Source organism: Spermophilus citellus (genome assembly GCF_964194105.1).
Source record: "Spermophilus citellus genome assembly, chromosome: 13".
In the NCBI taxonomy this organism is placed as follows: domain Eukaryota; kingdom Metazoa; phylum Chordata; class Mammalia; order Rodentia; family Sciuridae; genus Spermophilus; species Spermophilus citellus.
The window spans coordinates 9,944,576-9,970,588 of NC_138193.1; the positions used below are offsets into that span (position 1 = coordinate 9,944,576).

The following is a 26,013-nucleotide window of genomic DNA, read 5'->3' on the forward strand; positions in this document are numbered from 1 at the left end:
AGGCCCAGGGGCTCTGAGAACAGTCTAAGGACATTTCTTTTTTAAAAAACATTTTAATATTTATTTATTTAGTTAGTTTTCGGCGGACACAACATCTTTGTTGGTATGTGGTGCTGAGGATTGAACCCGGGCCGCACGCATGCCAGGCGAGTGCGCTACCACTTGAGCCACATCCCCAGCCCTAAGGACATTTCTTCAACAGACATCGAGTGTCTCTTTGGAAATGTATATGGGTCTGGACTCACCAACAAGCAATCAGACTCTCAGCAGAGAAAGAACTTTCTCATTTGTTTTTTCCCTTTCGTGACCATACCTCTGGCCTGCTGCACAAATGAGCCGGGAAGAAGGAGGTGTGCAGGGCACAGGGAGACCATTACCAGAGCCTCTGGGACTCACGCAGGTGTGTGCACGCACTCGGGTGGAAGACGGACACACATCACCCCCAGGGGAGGCCTCTCTGGGCACACCTCCTCCCACACAGATGCATGGCTGCTGCAAAGCCCCGTGAAGGGAAGTAGCACCCACCTACCAGAGCCAAACTCGGAGCCTGGCGCTGTCCCCTTCCCCTCTCCCCCACCCAGTGATCACTCTGCACTGCAGAGGACCCTGGCCGACGTGGGGGCAGTTTCAGAGGAGGTTGCCCAGATGCCCTGGGATAAATCAGTCCCCGTCAACAGCCCTGGAAGTTGGTAACATGATGACAGGAAAATCCCACCCCAGAGCCCATAATTAACGCTGTCTGTAAGTAGGCCATGCACTCAGCTTTTCCTCAGCACTGTTTGTCCCAAATGAGAAATTTCTGGAGAGCTGACACAGAAGGAAACCCAGACGTGAAGTGGCCAGGCCCCGCCCCCTCACTCAGTTTCTCCCACACAGCTCTTCGGGAGGAGCGCTGGGGCAGTGCCTGGGCACAGGGCCTTTTAAAATGCCAGCGTAGGCAGCCCCTGGCAGCTGGGCTCTGTCCAGAGGCCAAGACTGAAAGCAGCCTTTAGGTGCCTCTCCTGGGATGGAAGTGATGTTCTGTGGGGTAAAGAAAGCACCAGGCGGGCTGGGGATGTGGCTCAAGCGGTAGCACGCTCGCCTGGCATGCGTGCGGCCCCGGTTCGATCCTCAGCACCACATACCAACAGAGATGTTGTGTCCGCCGATAACTAAGAAATAAATATTAAAATTCTCTCTCTCTCTCTTAAAAAAATATTAAAAAAAAAAAAAGAAAGCACCAGGCCTAAAATAAAAGCCACCTTTTCATCTGGGTTGTGCAGGAAGCTACCTGACCACTGCTCCAGGCACGGTGGTGCAGAAGGGCAAATCCACACTCATCCCAAGAACCTGTGCTGGCCCCAGGGCTCCAGGCCTGGCTCCCTGCTCCCCTCCCTGTGCTCCCCTCCCTGTGCTCAGCTGGGGCTCCCACAGGTGTGTGGCTAGTAGGCAGGTCCGAGGCTGCAGGCCTCTGGTCTTATCCTTCTTGAGCCACCCCCAGGGGACATAGCTAGAAGTGTAGGGCTGGCTGCATTAGAGGGCCACGAGGTGCTACCTGCCGGGTCCTGAGTCTCTGTGGCCACCCCTGACAGAAGGAGGGAAGGTTTCCATCACTTTTTCATTTTTTTTTGCAGTGCTGGGGACTGAACCCAGGGTTTGCCATGTGAGGCAAGTGCTCTACCACTGAGCTACGTCCCTGGTCCCCCATTGGCCTTATGGGGGGAAGGGGCTGGTTCCTGGAGGAAAGGGGGCTGGCCTCCAGACTGAGTCCTGATCCTCCCGGGGTGGGGGGCTCATAGCAGTCACCGGAGGCCTGAACTGTATTTCGTATGGCAACTCTAACTCCTGAACTTCCTGCAGCACCTTTGTACTTAAATTGACACTTGGTTAGTGAGCTTTAGTTTCATTTAAAATGTTTATTGGGGGGCAGGGGCTGGGGCTGTAGCTCAGTGGTAGAGCGCTTGCCTAGCACTCGTGAGGCACTGGTTTCGATTCTCAGCACCACATATAAATAAATAAAGGACCATTGACAACTAAAAGAAATATTAAAAAATAAAATAAAATAAAATGTTTATTCACTCCCAAATGGGAATTGAACTCGGGAGCTGTTCTAGTCCTTCTAGGACCCAGCAGAGAGCAGAGGTGACAGGGTCAGTGAGGGACACACCACACACGTACATCTCAGGCACATTCTGGCCAAGATGGCCTGGGGGTAGGGGGACACTGGAGCAGGCCTCCCTAGGGATGCGGGTGACAAGGCTGTAGACAGGAGAAAGAGCCTCACAGACCAGACGGAGGCCAGGGGTTGCATGCAGGAGCCCAGGGGGCGGATGAGGGAGGTGGAGGCGGGGTGAGGGGGACAGGCAAAGGTGAAGGGCAAAGGGAAGCAGAAGGTCTGAGGATCTATGTCCTCAGTGAGAAGGCAGACCTGCACCAAGCCCTTTGTAATTTAGTCGTGTGTGTGCCATGCTAGGGATGGAACCAGGGCCTCACCCGAGCTGCGGGTGCTCTGTCGACAAGCTTCACCCCAGCCCTCGAGTCTGTTTGTTTTTTGATTTGGCTCCACAGATTGACTCAGGGGTGCTTGATCGCTGAGCCACATCCCCATCCTTTAAAAATTTTATTTAGAAACAAGATCTTGCTTAGGGCCTCACTAAATTGCAGAGGCTGGCTTTGAACTCTCAATCCTCCTGCCTCAGCCTCCTGAACTACTGAACTACAGGTGCATGCCACCACACCTGGTTTCAACTCTGGGTTCTCCCTGCCTCCCCACTATTTGTTGTAGCCATTTTCAGGTACCTTAATGACCTTAATGACTTCAGTGTCCTTACAACTCGTTACATTGCCTCACTATTGCCAGCTTTTTCTAAAATTTCTGCAGAAACACTTGCAGGTAAGCAGATTCACCAGCTGGCTAGTGAGTCTGGGTTTTAAAGCCACATACATTCCACCACCTGACCTTCAGTGTCAGGGCAGCACAGGGCGCCGCGTCCTTCCTGACACCAAGCCGGTTCTTCCAGGGGGATGCTTATGAATCCTGAACTGGTCCCCGTTCTTGGTCTCTCCCCTCCTTTTCAAGCCCCAAACCTACATTCATTCAGAATGTTCTGTTTCCTCTCTGTCCTACCACTAGCTCCGCAGGGTCTTGATTTCCCCTAGTCTTCCCACTCACCCGGGCCTCAGGTCCTCCCTTTGTGCCCTGCTCTGCTGTTACCCACCCTACACTCCACCCCCAACCTGGAGGCCCTGGCCTGTCTGTTCCTGAGACAGTGTACCAGGGGAGGCCACCTCTCCTCTCTCCTAGCCTCTGTAACTCACACCACTGCCTGTGTCATCTGACACCGTAAGTCTTGGAGGCCCCAGTGTGCAGGATAGAGATGCACTGCACCGACCGGCACAACTCACACCTGCTGGAATTAGGTTAGGCTACACAGAGCCAAAGAACAAAATAAAAAGCAAAACCCACTGGGGTTTAAAGAGACTAGGATTTTATGTCTTTGTGATTAAAAAAGAGGCCTGCAGTGGGGTAGACCACACTTGGTGCAGGAACAGGACTGTGCCTGCAGGACCTTGGTGCCCATCTCTCTGCTCTGCCATCTTGGCATGTGCTTCCTGTGCTCCAGGTCATCCCATGGTCCAGGATGGCTGCTGGAGGCCCAGCTATCACATCTCAACTCCAGGCAACACTTTTCCACTTTGCCACCTAAAGTATGCATTCCTGGATTATTTATATGGATGCAAGGCCCCTGTGTGTGACCTGGGACTTAGTACCAAACCACCTTCCCAAGTTCAGAAAGCAAGAATTTGAGACAGATTTAGACACAACCAAAGAGTTTGCCAGCAGTTTCCTGAATGGACAGTCGACTCCAGTTCTCTCACTGTGCATTTGTGAGCCTCAGATTTTTGGACTACAACTCATCTCTGGAATAAAATGAAACAGAAAACACCAAATGCAGGCAAGGATGGAAAGCGATGAAAATTTTCTTTCATCGCTGGTGGAAATGTCCACTGGTCCATCCACTTTGCAGACAGCCTGGCAGCTTCTCAGAAAGCTAAACATGCTCTTACCATAAACCCTGGCAACTGCCCCTGAAAACTTAGGTCCATAAAAAATCTGCACGAGATTTTTTTTTCAGGGGTTGGGGAGTGCTGGGGATTGAACCCAGGGGTGCTTAAACACTGAGCCACATCTCCAGTCCTTTGTTATTTTGAGACAGGGTCTCACTCAGTTGCTTAGGGCCTCACTAAATTGCTGAGGCTGGCTTTGAACTTGCAATCCTCCTGGCTTTAGCCTCCTGAGTTGCTGGGAATGACAGGTGTATGCCACCTTGCCCAGCTGCACATGAATGTTTATAGTAATTTTATTTGTAATGATCAAAAATTGGAAGTAACCAGGATGACTTCCAATAGTGAACAAACTATGGCATCAGATATTATTCAGCAATAATAAAGAAATGAGAGCCGGGTACAGTGGTGCACACCTGTAATCCCAGCTACTCAGGAGGCTGAGGCAAGGAGGATCACAAGAGTTCAAGGCCAGCCTCAACAACTTAGTAAGACTCTATCTCAAAATACATTTTAAAAAGGGCTGGGGATGCAGCTCGGTGTAGAGTGACCCTGGATTCAATCCCAGGACCAAAAACAGAAAAAGGAAAAAGGAAATGAGCTATGAAGACACAGAAAGCCAAGGAGGGACTTGAAATGCTCTTGCTAAGTGAAAGAAGCTGCTTGAGAAGCTACACACTGCACAGTTCCAACAGTGGGACATTCCAGAAAAGAGAACCATGCAGAAACTTAAAAAACGCTGTGGCTGCCAAGGACTGGGTGGGGGTATAGATGAGATGCGTGGGGAGAACCCAAGGACACTTTTAGGGTAATGAAACTTCTGTATGATACAGGAATGAGGGACACATGTCAGGACATCTGTTAGAACCCACAAAATTGCACAACCTAATTTAAGCCACAGATTTTAGTTAATAGTGACATTAATATTGTTTCATCAATGATAATAAATATTCACACTAACATAAGATGCTGACAACAGGGGACACTGTGGGTGGGGGCAGAGGGGGTCATGAGAACTCTATGTACTATCTTATCCATTCGTCTGTAAGCTGAAAACTATTCTCGAAAAATAAAGGCTGCTGCCAGGTGCGGTGGTGCCTGCCTGTAATCCCAGCGGCTAGGGAGGATGAGGCAGGAGGATCATGAGTTCAAGGCCAGACTCAACAACTTAGGGAGGTCCTAAGCAACTCAGTGAGATCCTGTTTTAAAATATAAAAAGGGCTGGGGATGAAGCTCAGTGGTGGGGCACCTTCCTGGCATGCAGAGGCCTGCAAAGCGACAGAAGAGGCCGCTCCACACAGTGCCTTAGGGGAGGAGCAGACGCTGGCAGGGCAAGGAACAGTGGCCTTCGTGCTCTTGTGCTCAGGAATCAAGGACCCAGCTGAGAACCAGCATGTTCTGGGATCACCTGGGGAGCAGACATGACCGCTATCTGTGAGCCACTCCCAGCCTGGCTTGATTACGTGTGGCCTAGGTTTTGGAATTTAAAAAAAATTCCCAAGTGATTCAAATACCACAGCCAAGCTCAGGTCCCACTGAGCTAAGGAAAGCTGTGGTCCTCCCTCTGGAACAACACGCAGGACATGCTCAAGTGCTCTGGCAGGTGATGAGTCTGGTGGGGTGGGCGTCAATTCATGGAACTGACCTCAGCACCCTCCAACGCCCAGAGCTCCAGGCTTTGCACCTGAGACCAACTGTCCATGTCCCGGGAGCCCAGGGGTTCCAAGTCCCAGCTGCTCATCAGCGTCACCTGGGGAGGTTTTAAAACCCAGCCAGGCTGCGCCTTGGAACCATCTCAGAGGACAGGACCTGGCATCAGTACTTTGTAAAGCTCAGCCACAGTTAAAAATTGCCATGGCTGGAAGCTGAGTCCTGGAGGAGCTACCAGCACCCTCTCTTTTGGGGTCTAAAGGTCATATCAGAAGCGCTCTCTAGCTGGGTGCAGTGGCGCACGCCTGTAACTCCAGTGGCTCTAGAGGCTGAGGCAGGAGGATGGCAAGTTCAAAGCCAGCCTCAGCAACAGCAAGGTGCTAAGCAACTCAGTGAGACCCTGTCTCTAAATAAAATACAACATAGGGATGTGGCTTTGTAGCCGAGTGCCCCTAGGTTCAATTTCTGGTATATTCTCCCCCCCAAAAAATGAAGTGCTCTCCAGATGGGCACCGTGATGCACACCTGTGATCCAGGGACTAGGGAGGCTGAGGCAGAGGGACTGCAAGTTGGAGGCGAGCCTCAGCAACTTAGTGGGGGCCATAAGCAAATTAGGGAGACCCTGTCTCAAAACAAAACATGAAAAGGGTCTGAGGATGTAGCTCAGTGGTGAAGTCCCTGAGTTCGACTCCCAGTACCAAAATAAAATGAAAAGTTCAAGTCACATGAATTTGCTGAGGCTGGCTTTGAACTTGTGCTCCTCCTGAGTCACTGGGATTATAGGCCTGTGCCACCAGGGCTCTCCCTCTCATTTCAGAAGGTGTGTTGAGAGTCTTGAGCGAAAGAGATGAAATAAGCACCTGTTATTGCCTGTCACTCTCACACCCCCGTGAGAGGTCTGTGCCCTGGGCCAGACTCATACCCTGAGGCTCTTCTCAACCCTAGGTGGGCATCAGGAGCACTTACAAGTTTTCTAGAACTCCTGGTGCTGGGAGTTGAATGCTCCACAGGCACTGAGCTGGGGTAAAGCAGGAGTGAAGTGCCCCATAGCCCAGCAGGCTCACACCCTGCCCTGGGAAGACCAGACTGCACATCCAAGCTTGGCCAGCACCACAGTTCCTCTCCGACGATCCACACAGGACAGGAGCAGCTGAGGTCTGCTGCAGGCAAACACATGCTCTGTCCCTCACTCCTTCAAACAATGACTGCCGAGTCCTGAAGTGCGCCTGCCTCACATCACTGCCAGGAACCAAACAGAAGGTCAGAACTCCAAACCCCACAGAGACATGCTCCCTGCCCTGGAGCCCACAGTCCCAGGGAGAGGCAACTTCAATCATAGGATGCACATATCAACTGCAACTTGGGCCACAGAGGGCAGAAGGTGGAATCTGAGAGTAGAAGAAAGGGGCCTGGGCAGGCCCTGTGGAGAAGCCCAGTGATCTAGAGGAAGGGATGGCGTTAAGAAGGCAAAAGACAAGTTGCTGCTGTGGGGAGGGAAGAGAGCTTCATAGGTAGAGGAGTCCTTTAGTATGTACATGCCAGGCCCTGAGGCAGGAGGAATGAGCACAGAGGCAGTGAGGCTGAGCAGTCAGTGAGAGAAAGCATGGGATCTGATGAGCTGGACAGGTGGGTGGACCACGCAGGAAACGGTGTGCATCACGCAAATGGCGTGGAGCTCACGAGCATTTCTTCTGCTTTCCAGGCCCTGATTATCTATAAGATGGGGTCACAATTGTATCTACTTGTTGGAAAAAGATCAAATTAAACTCTCTTGAATGTTAGCTATTATTTTGCATTAAGTCATTTTTAATATCATACCTGACAATAATGTTTTTTTTAGAGAGAGAGTGAGAGAGGAGAGAGAGAGAGAGAATTTTTAATATTTTATTTTTCATTTTTTTAAAAAATATTTATTTATTTTAGTTCTCGGCGGACACAACATCTTTGTTGGTATGTGGTGCTGAGGATCGAACCCGGGCCGCACGCATGCCAGGCGAGCGCGCTACCGCTTGAGCCACATCCCCAGCCCTGATCTTTGTTTCTAAAACATTATTGCGGGGCTGGAGATGTGGCTCAAGCGGTAGCGCGCTCGCCTGGCATGCGTGCGGCCCGGGTTCGATCCTCAGCACCACATACCAACAAAGATGTTGTGTCCGCCGAGAACTAAAATAAATAAATTCTCTCTCTCTCTCTCTCTCCCCCTTTCCTCTCTCTTTAAAAAAAAAAAAAAAAAAAAAAAAAAAGATCAATGATTAAGTGAGTTACTGTGACCACTGAATTCTAATTTCACACTTTGAAAGGGCCAGGCCATGTGAATGACAGTGCCCAGGGAGCCCAGCCAAGGGGTCTCCTGGGTGGTCCTCCAAGTGTTTTCCTACCCATTTGGGTCTACACGACGTTCTCACGGTAGCAACAGGGGATTAGGAGTGCAGACCTGGATCCCAGCCACCCTCTCTGGGCCTGGACCATGGAACTGGCCCTGGCCTGTGTGTGAACGGAGCGTTCACATAAGTGCTCCATGTGTGGGTAGCCCTCGCTCCACCACCAGGGAGGTGCCATCTGCTAACGAGGGTGTCAAGCAGCCCCAGGGGCAGCTGTCCACATGTGGGGCCTCCACCCAGGAGCCTCTCTGAATGTCACACTTCCTGCCACCCCTGCGGGAGGCTTCCCTGACCACGTGAGCCAGGCAGACGCAGTGAGGTGAGGATGCCTCCTATAAGATAGTGGTGAGCACAGAGTGTCCACCAGATGTGCAGATGGACGGACTTGGGCTATCTGAAACCTTCTCCAGCTGACATGGTGGTGCACACCTGTGATCCCAGAGGCTTGGGAGGCTGAGGGAGGAGGATGGTTCAAGGCCAGCCTCAGCAACTTAGTAAGGACCCGAGCAACTTAGTGAGACCCTGTCTCAAAATAAAAAATAAAAAGAGCTGGGGATGTGGCTCAGTGGTTAAACACCCCTGGGTTTAATCCCCAGTATAAAAAATAAATAAAAATAAAATTTAAAAAAAAGCCTTCTCCAAAACCAAAAAGAAACAAAAAACCAACTGTGTGAGAATAGGCTGTTATAGAATAGCCAAAGCAGAACAACAGAATTTTTTTTTAATATTTATTTTTTGGTTATAGTTGGACAAAATGCCTTTATTTTATTTATTTATTTTTATTTGGTGTTGAGGATCCAACCCAGGGCCTTGCAAATGCTAGGCGAGCATTCTACTGCTGAGCCACAACCCCAGCCCCAAGAATGACAGAAATTAAGAAGTATAGAGAGTACGGGGAAGGTTTGTGCTAGCTCCTGTGGCTGATGTAATGATTTCTGATTCAGAGAGAATAGACTTCTGATCTGATAACAGCTGTTATCATCTGCACACAGATCAGGCACATCAACCTGTCATTTCCTCCAACTCTGAACACTCTTGAGGGTAAGCACTGGCTCTGGGTCTCCCTGTGGCTCCATGCTGCTGGGGTTCCCAGGGGGTGACTGCCATAAGTCCTGTCTCTTCCCCATCTTCCCCAGCCTATGTTGTCACCAATGACACATCCTCTCATTCCCATGGGATGTCTCTGCTCAAAAATTCATGAGTCACCCTAGAGCTCCAATCCCAGAATGTTTGGCTGGCCTTGAAATGTTTTTGATTGATAATAAAACTATATAAACATGCTAAGAGTTGAATGTGCTAGATGTATATTATATGACTTATACTTAAAAAGAACTAAAAAGCCAGGCATGGTGGCCCTTGCCTGTAATCCCAGTGACACAGGAGGATGAGGCAGAAGGATTGCAAATTCAAGGCCAGCCTCAGCAACTCAGGCCCTAAGCAACTCAGTGAGGCTCTGTCTCAAAATAAAAAATACAGAGGGCTGGGGATGTGACTCAGTGGTAAAGTGCCCCTAGGCTCAATTCCTGGTACCAAAGGAAATTCCCCTCAAAGAAAAATCCCTAACTAAAATCAAATCATTGACTAATTTGAATCAATCAGTTAAGGAAGAAATAATACTAGTTCTACAAAAATGCTATCAGAAAATTGAAAAGGAAGTATCTGTTCTCATCCCAGTCTATTAAGTCAGCATTACCCTGATACCAAAACCAGAAAGAGGAAATTACAGATTAATATCCTTCATAAACTTAAATGCAGAAATTTCTACAAAATTAAGCAAACTGAATACACAAAAAAATTAGCATGACATGACCAAGTGGGATTTGTTCCAGAATGCAAAAATAAGTGAATAAACAGTCAAAAATCAATTGATCTAACTCAGTATATTAAGAAACTAAAGAAGAAAAATGATTTGATCATCTCAATATCACAATCTCCATTTCTGATAAAAATTCCCAGCCAAGTAGGAGATGATGGAGGCTGCAGCCGCGGTCAGCGAGCAGCACTGACCACTCTGTGGGGTACTGGCAAAGACCCGACGACAAGAGCAGGCCAGCGCTACTCGAAGAGCACCAAGAAGGAGAGGAGACGGGGAGAAATCTAGCAACAGAACTACAAGACTGGCAAGTGAGCCCAGAGCCCCAGATGAGGGTACTGGAACTCCAGGGGCCAAGGGAAAAGCGTGGGGACCAAGGGACGAAGAACAAAGCATCCCAAGACCTTGCTAAGGAGAATGAAACAAATTCATTCTCAGAGCTGAACTTCTCGCCCACTTTCAGAGTATCCAAAGAATGTTCTGGCAGAGTCAGTCTGTGACCTGTATCCCTCTCCTCCTCCACAGATACCAAAGGCCCAGGATGGAGTGGGGGAGAGGCCAGGTGGTGTCTCTGAGGCCAACAGGAGCATCTCCCTGTGTTGGGTCCTTGCCACAGGCTCCAGGGCACTGCTCCAACTCAGGGTCAGCAGCTCTATGTTTGTTAAAAAAACATGAGGCGATTTCTCTCAAGCAGTTAACTGCCCAAGAATATGTTTGGTTTCAAAATCAAATGCTACCCTCCACACAAATAAAACTATTGGAGTCAATCAATAAATGAGTCCAGCAAGGTTTCAGGATGCAAGGTCAGTATGTAAAAACCTGTTGTGCTTTCACACACTGGCAATGAACAACCTGGAAAGAAATTAAGAAAATAATCCCATCTATAATAGCATTAAAGCAGTCAACTCTCCAGGAATAAATCTAAGAACTGTAACACATGCATACTGAAAACTACAAAGAACTGTTGAAAGAAATTAAAGACAACCTATATAAATGGAAAGACATCCCATGTTTGTGGACTACAAGGCTAAATGTTATTAAGATGGTTCTATGGTTCCAATACGTACCCCTAAAGTCCAAGTGTCGGAAACCTATCCTCAAGGCCCATGCTGAGAGGCAGAGCCTTAAGAGGCAAGACTCCTCATGAAGGCAGCGCTGCTGCTGTGGGCAGGGTCAGTCGTCTCAGGAGTGGGTTCCTGAGGAAAGCACAAATCTGGTCTCTTTCCCTCTTGGACAAACTCTCGCCGCATGATGCCTCTACCAAGTTAGGCTGCAGCCAGAGGTGGTCCCTCCATCTGGGACTTCCCAGCCTCCAGAACTGTGAACCGAATAAGCTTCTTCTGTTGATAACTCCCTAATCTGTGAAATTCTGTCACAACAGCACAAAACAAACTGAGACAGATGGCAATATCACCAGAGTTATCTACAGATACAGGACAACCAAGATCAAAACTCCAGCTACAGAAACGAACAAGCTGATCCTGCAATTCATACAGAAATGCACAATATCCAGCACAGCCAAGCAGCTTTTAAAAGAATAGCTGGAAGACTCAGACTTCCCAATTTCAAAACTGACAATAAGCCACAGCAATCAGGAATGTTTGGTACTGGCATAAGGACAGGCATACAAATGGAAAGGAACTGAGGGTCTAGAAATAAACCCTCACATTTATGGTCAATTGTTTTTCAACAGGGGCTCCGAGATCTTTCTTCCGGGGAGAAAGAAGACTTTCTTGAATAAGTGGTGGTAGGACAACTAAATATCCAAATGCAAAATAATGAATCTGGACTGCCAGCTCACATTGTGAGGAAAAATGAACTCAAAACGCTCACAGACCCAAACTGATAAGCTAGGAAACTTGAAAGAAAACAGACAAAAATCTTGATGAGCTAGGATTGGGCAATGGTGTCTTTAAGTTTGACGCCAGAAACACAGGCCACAGGAGAAAGAAACTAGATAAACTGGACTTCATCAAAATTAAAAGATTTTTGTGCATCAAAAGACATTATCAAGGCAGTAAAAAGACAACCCACAGAATGAGGGAAACTATTTGGAAGTCAGGTATTTGGTATGGGTCAGTATCCAGAATACACATAGAACTCCTGCAAGTCAATGAAAAACCCAGGAAACAGGGATGGTGGCTCATGCCTGGAATCAATCCCAGCTATTTGGGAGTCTGAGGCAAGAGGATCCCAAGTTCAAGGCCAGCCTCAGCCACTTAGCTACTCCCTGTCTAAAAGTAAAATAAAATAGCTAACGAGCACATGAAAAGATACTCAACTCGTCAGTGTGGAAATGAAACTCCAAACCACTGAGACAGCACTTTACACCCTCTAGGATGAGAACTTTCAAAAAGATGGATGACAGCAAATATCTGTGAGGAAAAACTGGAACCCCCAAGTGTGCTGTGGGAATGTCAAATGATACGGCCACTTTGGAAATCAGCCTGGGGATCCTCAAAAGTTAAACAATGAGCTACTATGTGATCCACAATTCTTCTCCTGAGACTAGACTGGACCAAATTGAAACCATATGCCCAAACACCTGCATGCAGGTGCTCATAAACTCACAATCACCAGAAGGGGAAACACCCCACGTGTCTGTCATCTGTTGAGCAGATCTGCACAACATGGTCACCTGTGCAATGGAACCATAGTCAGCCCTGAGAGGAATGGAGTGCTGGGACCTGCATGGACCTTGAACACACCTGGTAGAGAAAGGGGCAGGATACCAAGAGTGCACACTCCATGACTCCCTCTGTGGGAAGTGTCCAGAAGAGGCAAATCCACAGAGACAGAAGGTGGACCAAGGCTGCCAGGAGCTGGGGAAGAAGGGAATCATGGGCAGGGGCTGCTGATGGGAACGAGTTACTTTGGGGGGGGTCATGAGAATGTTCTGGAATTAGACAGTAGTGACAGTTGAACTCTGTGGATGTACCAAGAACCACAAAATTACACACTATAAAAGGATTAACTGTGTAGTATGTGGGGGGGAAACCCCCACAATTCCACTCTGGTCTCATCAAATATTATTAAAGCTTCCCTGTGCCTCAGTGGCCCCTGCGTCCTCCGCCCGTCCGCTTTCTAGTTTGTTTGGTGGTGGTGTTTGGTAGGACCTTGCTCTTCTGGAGCACAGGCTCACAGGGCGGAGGCTCCCTCTGCTCCACCCTGCCCCACTCTGCCCTTGTGAGGAAGCCCCCTCCTCCTGCTTCTCTTCTCTTTAAGTCAACTAGTTCTAAGAGGAGATTTCACGTCAACATCTGTATTTAGCTGTGGCATATTCTGCGGGCTGCTGGTCCAAGAGCCATATGCACTTCTTCCCTGCATGGGAACCCCAGTTTTGTGCCGGCGTCGGCGAGGGGCGAGGAGAGTGAGTCCACCCCAGTTGAAGAGCCATGTTATTCCATCTGCTTCCACAGAGACTGGGATAAGAGTGACTACTGCAGAAGTCCAAGCTCTGAGCCACAAGCAACAGAAACAGGCCCTGACCATTTCAGCAGAAATCAGGTTTATTACATACCAGAGGCCAGTTTACCATAAAGCTAATTAGCCAAGGCTTAGGCCCCTCACTTGCATGGGCCCCAGTGAGTACTCTAGGGTAGGTAGGGAAGACAAGTTGCAATCAGGAAGCATCTCTACATGAGCATTTCTGGAAAGTACCTGAAGAGATCTAGGAGAAAGATCCCAGATTCCAGGATTTGGGATGATTTTTTTAGTCATTCTAAAGAAAGGTTTACTTTTATTCTGAGTTTTCCACCTGATAATTTAAATGACCTAAATGTTGCCAGGTGTGGTGGTACACTCCTGTAATTCCAGCTATTTGGGAGGCTGAGGCAGAAGGATTACAAGTTCGAGGCCAGCATCAGCAACACAGGAAGTGCCTGCCTCAAAATAAATAAAAAGGGACTAGGGACTGGGAATGTAGCTCATTGGTAGAGCACCTCTGGGTTCAATCCCCAGTACCAAAAACAACCACCACCACCAGACATTACAATGACGGACAAAGGATGTGAAGGAGCTGTTATAACTATGTTTGAGATGCTCAAGAAAATATAACTACCCCTTTCTGTCTAGGGGAACTGATTCTAGGACTTTCTGCAGGTCTAAGAATGCTCAAATCTTTATGTAAGATGGCATAGTATTTGTATATAAACTAAGTACATTCTCCAGTATTCCTTAAATCATCTGCAAATTACTTATAACACCTAACACAATGTCATGCCATGTATGTAACTGCTACATTGTACTGTTTGGGGATTAATTCAAAAGCTAAACCTTCATATATTGGAAAGGAGGCTGGAAAATCGAGTTCCTTGGGTTCTGCCCTGGAGGAGCAGGATTCCTGAGGATGAAAATTCTTCAGATAGAGCCAGGATATTCAAATGCACCAACAGTTGGAAAATATGGGAAGTATCTTTTAAAGCTTGTGACCCAGTTCTGTCACAAGCTAATGAAACAAAATGGAAAGAATGTCCTGATAAAAAGAAAAAGGTATGCAAAATGATAACCTCATTTCTACCTTGAATACTGTTGTCTCAGGAACAAAATGATGCTTGGGGCCATGGCAGCTATTTTGCAGCCCTGAGGGGAAGTGGTGGAAGGGGTGGACACATAGGCCCACGCCTGATGCTGCGGATCTGTTGAACACATCATGGACCCCACCCCCACCTACTATCATGTGTGATAAGCTTCATCAGGAGTTTGTTACTGAGAGGCAAAGCAGATCCTCACTAAAACATAACTTCTCTTGAAAATGGAAAGATCTGGTGATGCCAGATCCACACTCATGTGTACCAATACCGGAGCAGACAGCCTCTTTTGACAGGGAAGAGCTCTCTTGCCTTTGCACTCCCGCAGGCAAGCGGGTTTACCATCCTTGCCTCCTGTGTCTCTCCAGCCACAGCTCTGGCACCCCTCTTCTACAAGGCATGTCCTGATTCCTGCCACTCCATGCACCAACCCCGCCAGCTGGAAGTCACGTGCCCACCCTCCTGAGTAGCTTGTTTCATGCCATCCCGCTGGACCGTGCTGTCCCAGGACAGCAGTCATGTCTCCTTCATTACTTGATCTCCCTTTGCATCCAGCAAGGTGCCTGCACACAGGAGACCCTCAGCGCACCTCTGCCGAATAAATGGCTGCATAGTCCTTGCCCTGAGGAACGGCACCTGGAATGCTCGTTCTCTGACTCACCCTGACCTCAGCACCAGTGAAGCGGGCCACTTCTCAACCAGGAACCTGGTCCCCACCCCACCCATTGCACTACTGCACCTCGGGACACCCAGGCCCTCAGCCTGGCACTGCAGCAGGTCCCCGACAGTCACTGCTCTGAAGGTGGGTCCCAGGTCTATCCTGTGCCCATCAGCTCTCCCTGACTCAGGAAATAGGTTGAGACATAAGCGCTTGCATAAGAGCCTCCCATGACAGCCACGACAAACCACAGACAAGGAGAGAGCTTTACACGAGAAAAGTCAAGCTGACTTGAAGACACACACGCGCGCGCTCCCACACACAGTACAGTAGAGGGAGAGGCAGCCCCACAGACACCCCGCTGTGGGCAAGTCCTGAGGAGCAGGACATCCCCCTGCACCCATCCTGGACCTAAGCACCCCTTAGAGTTGCTCCCTGGGCTGGAGCTGCCTCTCAGGAGAGGGCCATGTGCTTAGCATGGGCAAGATCCTGGGTTCGAGCCCTACCGCTGACCTGTACCTCCACCATTTCTAAGCATGTGGTCTGACAGGGTTTGGAACACTGACGCTGGCAGGAAGCCATCGGGATCATCTTCCCAACTGGAGCTCTGCATCTACTTAACAATTCCCATCTCCTTCTTTTGGCCCCAGGCAGCCTCCGTTTCACATCCTGTCTCTACGAATTTGACTGCTCCAGGGACCTCATGTGAGTGGAGTAAGAGGAAGAGGCACTCGGCCTTTTAAGAATGGCTTATTTCAGTTAGCACAAGGTTTTCAAGGCTCATCCACACTGTAGCATTGTGACAGAATATTCTTCTTTTAAAGGTTGAATAATATTCCAGTACACACATATACTGTATTTGCTTTATCCGTTCCCCCATTGATGGACATGTGGGTTGTTTCAGTTCTCGTGAACAATGCTGCAGTGAATATCCATCAGTCTGCAAATCTCTACTCGGATCCCTACCTGAGTTATTCCATGGACCCTGCCTCTACCTGCCCTGAATTGTTGATGATCCTAATCTCAGGCATGGAATACTCTAGGCCAATCTTTATCCTCTTGGGCGAGGGAAGAGAATCCAGATCCGGGTCTTAGGTGATATCCACAGGAAATGCTCTGGAGTTGGAGGAGCAGGGGTGAGCTGACCAGGGGCTCAAGAGCTGCTTTCTGGCCGCTCCTGACAGAGGGTGAATCAGGAGAAATGGGACAAGAGGGAGAAATGGGACAAGAGGCAACCGAGAGTGGGATGTCCCCGCCTCTGTGGAAGAGACGCTTGCCTCTGCAGGGAGAGGGCCAGGACAGGGAGGCCTCTGTTCCTGAAAGGGCAGGCATGCCGCAGAGGCGGCCCCAGGGCCCCAAAGGGCAGCCCAGGCTGCAGGGGCAGAGGTTAGGAAAAGGGAAAGGGTGAAGACTGCTGCTCCTCAGAAGACCTCAGTCAGGCTTCCCTGGGGGAGGGGTGGAGGCGGCTGAAATGCTCCAATTGACAGATGGCCCCCAGCTCAGCCACCTCCTAACGCAGAGAAGCACAATACAGACCTCTCACAGGGCTGGGGCTGACGGTGTGCCAGGCTACAATCTTGGCCTGAGACGCCGTGCGTGGTCGTGCTTTGGCAGGCAGGTGGGCGACTATGGCTGGGCAAAGGCAGGGTCTGGGCACTCGCAAATCCCTCTCACCATCTGCTTTAAGCAACTTTCAACTGGTTACTTGATATTTTTTGGTGCCAAAGTGTCTAAGTTCAGGTACCAACGGCAGACAAGCTGGGAAGGGAGCAAAGACACTGTTTCTGTGGACTCTGAACTAAATACGCCCCCAAATGCCACCACCAAGGCACAAACTGAGGCTCTCACTGCAGCCTGGAGAAATCCAGGGCTCTGGGAACGCCCTATCAGTGGAGGAGGGCTGTGGAGGGGCACTTTGGGGCACTCGCCTTGGTTGCCCCGGCCCCAGGGGTCACCCTGATTTGAGGCAATGCTCCTGGAACCCTCCAAGGCAAACTTGGACCCTTGCAAGACCTTGGAGGTAAGCTGTCCCCTTAGACCTGGGGCCTGCCTGGTCTGAGCCCAGCTTCCTGGACTGCTGTAGGACCCCCAGGGCCTGTGAGGTCAGCCTGAATTTCCACAGTGACCTGGATCTGAAACCAGATCAAGGTGCCAAAAGCCTGTCAACTCAGCTTTTTACTAGTGCTGGAGCCAGAGCCAAAGAGCCTGATGTCTCCACCTTGGGTGACGCAACGTCCCCACCACTGGGCTTCAGGGACACCCAAAGTCTTGTGTTACACAAGCCTGAGAGCTCAGCTACTCTGCTCCACCCTGCATCCCAGTACTGACCAGACTGACAGAAGAGCCCATCCACACTGAGATCCCACAGGAGGGCGAAGGCTCTTGAAGAAGTTTCTGGAGGCCATGTTAACAGCTAGGGAAGGAAAAAAGGTTATTCCTGTGGAGTAACTGCAGCAAAAGTCTGTTCTTCATATTAAATAATGCCACTTAGTCCTCACAAGTTTAAGTGGTAGAGGGTACTGTCGTCATTGCCACTTTACAGACAAGGAAATCACACTCAGAGACATCAACAACTCCTCTAGGGTATGCGGCTAGTAAGCAGGAATGTGAGGACTGAGGCCCAGGGGTACATGCATGTGACCTGAAATCTCCTTCCACATGACCTGTGTGGGGTCTTGGTCTTTTTGCCCTCATTCCCTGCAGTCACAGCCATGTCCCCTCTAAGGCAGGAGCCAGTGGAAGGGAAGAGAAAGGGCTTGCAAGCACTGGCCACAGTCAGCTGTCTAATGACAGCGATGGCCCTGCTGTGGCTTCAAATCATGTCCAGGTCAGCACATTAACTTATCTGGCTTGGTCCTGGGCACTGGGCACAGATCTTCGAACAACTAAGGGTAGCTGCCCGCCTAACTCAAACTCACTGGGGTCCTTATTTGAATGCCCCTTGAGCCCAAGAACCATGTGCTAGGGATTTAGGCCATGGAGAGAGTGTGACATGGAGATGAGCAATGGAGTGCCATCCAGTCTGGGGACACAGGGACAAGGCCAGGCCTTGGCTGGTGGGGCTCCTGCATAGGGCTGCTCAGTGCTGTGGCAGGCACTGTGGACACTCCCCTCTGGGAACTGAGACTCTTGTTCCCACAAGGACCAGAGGACCCTGAGCTGAGGTCCTCTGGCAGTGACTCTGGAGGACGTGCCTGACCCAAGATCACGCCCCTCTCCAAGGGCAGCCTGCATCTGCTAACTGGCTAGTGCTGGGCCCCTGGCCTCCACTGGGACAACTCTAAATGGCCATTAGTCTCAGGCAGCCTTGGACTGTGACTGTCAGGCATCTTTCCTGCAGTTCACTGCCTGCTGCTCAGCACTCTGCCAGCCTGCCACTGTACCCCCTTCACAGTAGGGTTCCCAGGAGAGCTGCCCAAAAAGCCTGCAGAAACTCGGCCGCAGAGCCTCGGCCTCGGCCGTCCTCCTTTCCTTCCTTCTTTTCACTATTTCAGAACTGAACGTTTTAACATCTCCCAATAAGAATATAAATTTTCCAAGGGTGAATGCTACCTACTTCTGTCCACTCCCTGGAAGGCCTGCTGGCAGATGCACATGAGGCCCAGGGATGAGCCCATGGAGGTCAAGAGCACTGGGGCCAAAGCCTGGTGACCAGGGCCCACAGGACACCAATGGAAGGCCCTGGGAAGGGGAAGAGGTAGGCACTTGACTGAGTCCTCGTGAGAATTCAGGATGTCCTCAGGAAGCAGTTGAATGCACAGAGGAAGTAGCTGACCATCCCAGCCCCTAGTTCTCAGAATGGAGCTCACATACACACAAGTCCAGCCCTGCTGCCACTGTACTCATCCAACTGCCTGTGAAGGGACAGGCCACTTGGCTTCTCCTAGGCCAAGCACACTCTCCTTCCTGGGGATTCCAATTTGGGAACAGGACCTGGCCTTACTTGGCCATGGAAACTGGAGGAGAAGAAAGTGACCTAGGATCCTGCCCTTCCCTGACCCTGGCTCTAGCTCCTCCTGAGGTCCAGCACATCCCTGCCCTGGGATCCCACTACCCCTGTATCTCTGTAAGGAACCCCCAGGGTTCTCTGCCCCTCCCAGCTGAAACCTTTCCTAAAGTACACGAGTGTGGAGGTACCGAGTGCCCCCAGAAGGCTCCCAGGTCCTGTGTGCCCCTCACTGATGGGCTTCAGTCCAGAGGAGACACGAGGCTTTGGTTTCTTCTTGTGGATGACGCCCAGGCCCTAAGCAGAGCGTGGGGGTCCCACAGGGCAGGGTGGTCTGTAGGATTTACTCATTTAACCTCCACACGGGACTATAGGCTCAGTATATGCACAGAGCTGATGCCAGGTGATTCACCCAAGGTGACACCCGCAAGGCAGTGCCAGAACCTGCACTTCAGCTGTCGGCCACAGGGCTGAGTCCTCGACACGCCCCCACCCTGGCCTAGCCGAGGTGGGAAAAGAGGCTGGGAGGGTTCTTCCATCCAGCTGGCTGGCCGAGGCTGGGGGCTCAGAGCCTTGTGAGGACTGAGCCTTGTGGGAGGGTGCTCCACAGGGTGTCGGGGCCACACAGGGACCCTCTGTGGGTGCTGCCTTAGAGGGTCTCTTTGTGTCTCCCAATGCCCAATTGTCACTCTGTCACATACTGTGCAAGGAGCAGAGAGAAGCTGCGCAGACGGGGTCAGAGAATAATGACCACACTGTTCCCTGCTCTTCATCCGCCATCCCCCCAGGCCTGGGTTAGGGATGAGGGCAACAGCCACACACAAGGGCCCCAGGAGCTGGCACCCTTCTCCTCTGAGGCAGGGAGGAGCACCATGCAGGACCCCAGAGCAGCAGCGAGAGCTCTTTCTGGAAGGCTGACCAGGCTGAGGCGTTCCTTGAATAATCCACCCTCATGGTGGCTCTGATTTACAGCTGGGCTCCAGGCTCCAACTGGCAGCACTGGGACCAGCTGGAACTTGTGACCTGCCCATCTCCAGACAGGGACAGCTATGGATGGGGCCTAAGGCCAGGCAGCATCCTCTTGCCCTGCATTCAGATCCGGGCTGGCTCCAGGGTGCTCTAGTGCTTCTCCCTGACCCTCAGGGAGAAGGTCCCAAGCCTGGAACTGGAGCAGGGGCAGCAGCTGCTCCTGGCTTTCCCAGCCACCCACTACTGCACTGTGGGACACGCAGACACTCAACACTCCCTCCCTCAAGGACCCTCGGCTCAGAATTCAAAGGGTGCTGCAGGGTTGGTGGCAAAGACAACACCCTGAGAGGCACACACTCTGACAGTATGGAGCCCAGGAAGTTGCCAGCTCTGCATGACAGCTGGGTCCCTGCATGGCCCAAACCTGGCATTGTCACGTTAGGTGAGGTGAGGACTCGTGCCCATCACCTTCTTCCCTCTTCTTGGGCAGGACCAGCCTCATAGCACTCGTGGCAAGGCGAATTGAAGTGGCTGGTCCTTCCTGCCTGCTGGCCTATGGGCCACGAGGCTGCCGCGCTCCTGCCACCTGGTGGCACGTCTGTGTTCCTCACCTGGAACAGCCACTGGAGCAGAGGCACCGGGCAGTCAGAGGTGTGCAGGTACAGGTTGCTCAGGAGGCCATTGTGCAGGAAGGAGAGCTGTTGTGCCACTGGGGAGCTGTGGAGACGGAGGGGCAAGGTCAGGGGAGGCTCCATGCAGGCCCAGCAGAGGCCTGAGGGGCACCTGTCTTGGAGACTCTGGCCATGAGGCATGCTGGAACACTAGGGACACATGCTTTAGAGTCCATGACACGAGGTGCTGTCTGGAAAACCACCTCGCCGCCGCCACCCCCCCCAACCGCCATCATCAGAACTACTTGCCTTTCTCCAGTGTTTTCCAAGGATACACCTCACTGTTTTTTATTTTATTTATTTTATTTTTTTAAAGATAGAGTGAGAGAGAGAGAGAGAGAGGAGAGGGAGAGAGAGAGAGAGACAATTTTAATATTTATTTTTTAGTTTTTTTTGGCGGACACAACATCTTTGTTTGTATGTGGTGCTGAGGATCGAACCCGGGCCGCCCATATGCCAGGCGAGCGCGCTACCGCTTGAGCCACATCCCCAGCCCCCACCTCACTGTTTTAAACACAGGAGTGGACAGTACAGTCCACCCTTTCCATTTGATGGAGGGGAAAACTGAGGCATTTACCAGGGGTGGGGAAAGGATCTTGGTGAGGTGAGGCAGGAATGGAGGAGTCAGGCTTCTCCACCTGTGGCTCAGGGCTGCAGGGGGCAGGCAGGATTACCCACAGACCTCCGGGTCCGGTTACACAGAGCATTTCCTCCCCATCTTGTATTTTTTTTCCGACACCAAGGGGACACCTGAGAGGATGGAAAAATAACAGAGAGGGGCCCAGAATGGGGAAATTCTGGGAAGGAAATACCAAGTGAGGGTTCCCCAGAGGGTTCTTTAGAAACTCCCTGTCCCTGGATCAGGGCATGACCCGCCAGTGCGTTCAGTGCCTTCCCACCAGGCCCCTCCCTTCAACTGGAGTCCTCAGAGTCAGACTGCTGATGTGGAGAGGAGCCCTGCAAAATCACCTTGACCTACAGGATTCTGGTCTCCACTGAATGGGCAGATGGACCTGATGTGGCCAGAGGTTCTCTGGTGGCAGATGCTTTGGAGGTCAATTTAGAGGGGCTGGCTGCACTCTGGCGCTTTCCCCAAACTCCTGGTCACCCCCAGGCAGGCCAGGTCGGGACAGGAGCTCCCACTCGCTGTATACTTGCTCCATTACTTTGTCATTCTAGATAATGCCCCCAACGACTACGTGGATTCCAGAAAAACAAGAAAGTGATTTCATGTTTGTTCTTTTTGGTGGCCAGATCCATGCAGAGCACACTCAGATAGCATTTAATGTCATGACCCGAGATAGAATCATCCTCACTCAGCCCCCACCCCTTTGGAAAAGGACGTCATGCTTTCATCTGCCAGGAACAGAACACTCCAAAGCCAAGATTCCCCTCAGAGCCAAGATGCTGTCTCCCTGAGGATGTCCAGGCAATTTACAAATTGTATGTTTTTTTTTTTTCAAAGTCATTTAAGTTCAGAGGAGAAAGAGACTTTGTTCCTGTGGCCATGAAGGGCTCCCAAACACGTGCACACCCAGGGCTGCTGGGGCACGCTCTGTGCTACCCCACGTGCCCAGTCACAGGGGTGCTTTGGCCAGCTGACCCCAAAGTGTACGGCATAAGCACAGGCCCTACAGCCTGAGTGCAGATGATACTAAGGGGTATCTGTAGGGACCTGCATGTTGGCAGAACCCTGCCGGAGGCCACACATTGAGGCACTTTGAGGAGAACTTTGAGGAGACTCTGGCTCTGGTATTCTGCTGTGGGCTGGGGGTACCCTGCCAGTTTCTTGGAGAGGGAGCCAACAGTACAAGTCCCTGCTGGTTCGGGCCACACATTTCCAACTGTTGCACCGAGGGAGTGATCTCTTGGGTCGCAAAGTCTTCCTTCTGCTACACAGGCCTTGCAGAGCAGTTTCTGCCAGAGAAATGACAGATCTTTTCAGTTCACTGCTGTTGAGTTTGGTTTCATCTGTGAGATAAGAAACTAGACAGCCAGGAAGGGCATATTCTGGCTCTGCCTTGGAACAAATGGCTTTCAAGGAATTCTGGTCCAGAAGTACACGAGATCACAAGGCGCGAGGTGAGACACAGGCTGGACCCCAGAGTCAAGTGGGGCACCTGTTCAGCACAAGGGGAGTGCTGCCCACCCAGACAGCCCTGCACCCGGCCAGGGAGGGAGTCCTTCACAGCACAGGTAACCTTGAGCCTGACCCTGTGTGCACACTGCCCTGCCTCTGGAGCAGGAAGAAGGGGCCCCCCAGGCCAGCATCCAAGCAGAGAGATGAGGAAAAGGGAAGAGGTGGGGGATGTCTGGAGCAGAATCTCAAGAATCTTGGGTGACAGAATCAGGAGTTGTCAGATTTGAAAAAGCCAGTGTCATATCTCCACAACAAAAATGCTGATGCTGGGGGCCTGTGGGTGCCTCTGCCGACACTGAGGTCAAAAGTTATCCTGAGAATGCCAAAGGACCCTGGCAGAGAAGGGGAGGGACAGCAGATGGCATGCAGGCCCAGCTGAGTGTGAAGCCCCAGCTGTCACCCCAGAGGGTCCCAGTGAAGGGAGGTTCCCACGAGGGCCTCAGCTGTGTGTCCAGCCACAGCCAGGGCACTGCTAATCCCTAGTCATGATGGCAATGACAGAAGGCAGATGTCTCTCCCCATCACCGCCTGCTGGAACAGAAGGAAAAAAGGGGAGAAAATTGGCCCAAAGGGGAGGCCCTCAGGATGAGCATGGACCAAGTGGGGGACCAGCCCGGTTCTGCACACCAAGCTGCTGGAGCAGAGCCTGGCCCTCCTTGGAATTTATGATCCTGATAATGTCCAAGGGAAGATTCTTCCAGCTTCTACCTCCTTGCCTATTTTATGGGCAGCAGTCCCAGTGGGCAGTCTCCAAATGCCTCACGAATCCCAAGTGATGGCAGGAGGATAAACACCAAGGGCAGTTATTTATATAGTATTGGTTTCTGGGCGCTCGCCAGGTTTTCAAAAGAAAGTTTAAGTAAATGCCTAAGCAGAATACAAACAACAACATGGCTGGCCTTCTCCTACACCCCTCTTCTGTTTCTTTCTTTCCTCTGTTTAAAGCTAAGGGAGCCACCTGGTCAGAAGCCCAGGGCTCCCAGCACCAGCCCAGCTTGCTTTATTCATAACTAGGGGCATTTCCAGCCAGCAGGACTGAATCCTGTCCACAGCCCACAGCTGGTGGATTGCTACTCACAGCTCCAACCCTGGTGGCCCCTCCAGGAGGAGGAGGTGCTCGAATCAGAACAGGAGCCAGGGCTTCTGGGCCTCGGGAAGGTGCAGGTACACTCGGTGCCACGAGGTGAGGAGACTGGACTCGCCCCCCTGCTGCTTATTCCTGCCTGCTGAAGTCCTCCCACAGGAACGCCCTGCCCCATGCCCACCCTCATGCCAGTAGTGGCAGATGTGCCCAGAGGACATGTGTGGACTCTAAGGAAAGCCTGTGAGCAAGCCGGCCAGGCAGGCCACCTCTCCCTTCCCGTGGAGCTCGTTTCTGCTCTGATGCTCTGCACTAGGGAGAATCTGATTTGCTTTTGAATTGCTGTCAAGGAAGGAGGAAAAACTTCAGCTCCTGGAACTGGCTGACACCAACTGCTGTCATTAGGATATGTTACTTTGGTTCCAGGGAGTGACCCAAGGTCACACATTCAGCCACACAAACCTGTGCAGGCCACAGTCAGGGAGGCCTCTTGCACTCTGCTGCCCAGCCCACCTGCACCTGCTCTGTGACCCAAGGTGAACAGCTTGCTTGATCTGTGCTGGCATTTCCCACTTTGTTCAGAGAAAAGAAAGATATTTCTCCCTTCACAGAAGGGTAAGGAGAAGTGAATCTATTTCAAGAGGTGATTTAAAAAAAAAAATAACACTTTCTCTCCCTCCAATGATAAAAATTATACCTTCATTGTAGAAAGTTTGGAAAAGGCAGAGGCGTATAACTAGGAACATAAAATCTCCTGCCAGCTCACAAAGTGTGAACTCTCTGCACTGCAAGACCTGGTACCCTCTGGCTGAATATGGCAGGGTCCTGGTGGTCACTAGGACCTTTCCCATTCTGTGTCTGAATGAAGTTTTTGGCATAAACAGGAAATGAAAGATGACCCAAGGCTAAATGGTGACCTCCAGGAAGTGGCCCTTGCCCACTACCCCGCGGGAGCCACCGACAATGTCACATCCCAGTGTCACACAGCGGGCAGGGCATTCCTCCAGAAAGCCCTGTGCAGATTCCCAAAGCCACAGGATTGGAGGCTCATTAGCATATCTGAGGGAGGAGGGAAGCTGGGAGGCCACCTGGCCCTGTTTGGCAGCACTGGCTGATCCTGGGTCACCACTCCACATGGGGCTCATCTGTCAACACTTCTGTCCACCAGCCAGTCCAGGACAGGAGACCTGCTGTGGGCACAGCCCAGGGCTGAGGCAGGGAGGGAGCCTCCCTCTCTCCGCTGCCCTAGAGTCTGTATCTCTTCTTTCTCCAACTCCACTATCCTTCCTTCTTTTTCCTTCAATTTTTCTTTATCAGCTCTGTTAGGTCCTTTTTCCATTACTGTGAACCCTGACCAATGCTCTTGCACATCCAATAATCTCACATAGCTGCCAGCAACACTCTAGACCTTCAGGCAAGTGCTTCTGTGAAAGAATATGCCCATCATGTGGCTTATAATGTGTGTGTCCAAAAGCCAGGAAAATGGTTAAGGTGTCCAGGTACGAGGGCAAAGCGGCACTACATTGTTTGCTGCAGTGCCTGGGCCAACTCAGATGCTGATGGCAACAACTTATAAAATCATTGATAAAACAACTGAAGGCGCTGGGGTTAAAGCTCAGTGGTAGAGTGTTTGCCCCTCACACGTGAGGCATTGGGTTCAGTCTCCAGCACCACATAAAAATAAAGTAAATATATTAAAAAAAAAAAGACAACTGAAAAACAATTCTTTTTTTTTGGTACCAGGAATTGAACTTGGGGCACTTAACTACTGAGCTACATCTCCAGCCCTTTTTTATTTTGAGATAGGGTCTCACTAAGTTGTTAGGGCCTCACAGATTTGCTGAGGCTGGCTTAGAATTTGCTATCCTCCTGCCTCAGCCTCCCGAGCAGCTGGGATTACACACTTGCATCACTTTACCTGGCAAGACACCTGACATCTTAATACTGACTGATACAAATGATAAGAAATTACTATTTTTAGGTGCAATAATAGTATTAAAATTACATCTAAAAGTAGAGTGCTGGGCTGGGGATGTGGCTCAAGTGGTAGCGCGCTCGCCTGGCATGCGTGCGGCCCGGGTTCGATCCTCAGCACCACATACAAACAAAGATGTTGTGTCCGCCGAAAACT

General features: G+C 50.8%; 1 protein-coding gene across 1 annotated transcript in view; it reads right to left on the reverse strand.

Moving 5' to 3' along the window:
* Window positions 1-26,013, reverse strand: part of FAM178B (family with sequence similarity 178 member B) — an 87,852-nt gene that overhangs the window by 46,581 nt on the left and 15,258 nt on the right. The window contains exons 5-6 of the mRNA XM_081265373.1: window positions 20,602-20,707; window positions 17,404-17,488 (exon numbers count right to left, since the gene is read on the reverse strand). Coding sequence (XP_081121499.1) covers window positions 17,404-17,488; window positions 20,602-20,707 — 191 coding nt within the window. The remainder of the gene's footprint in view (window positions 1-17,403; window positions 17,489-20,601; window positions 20,708-26,013) is intronic.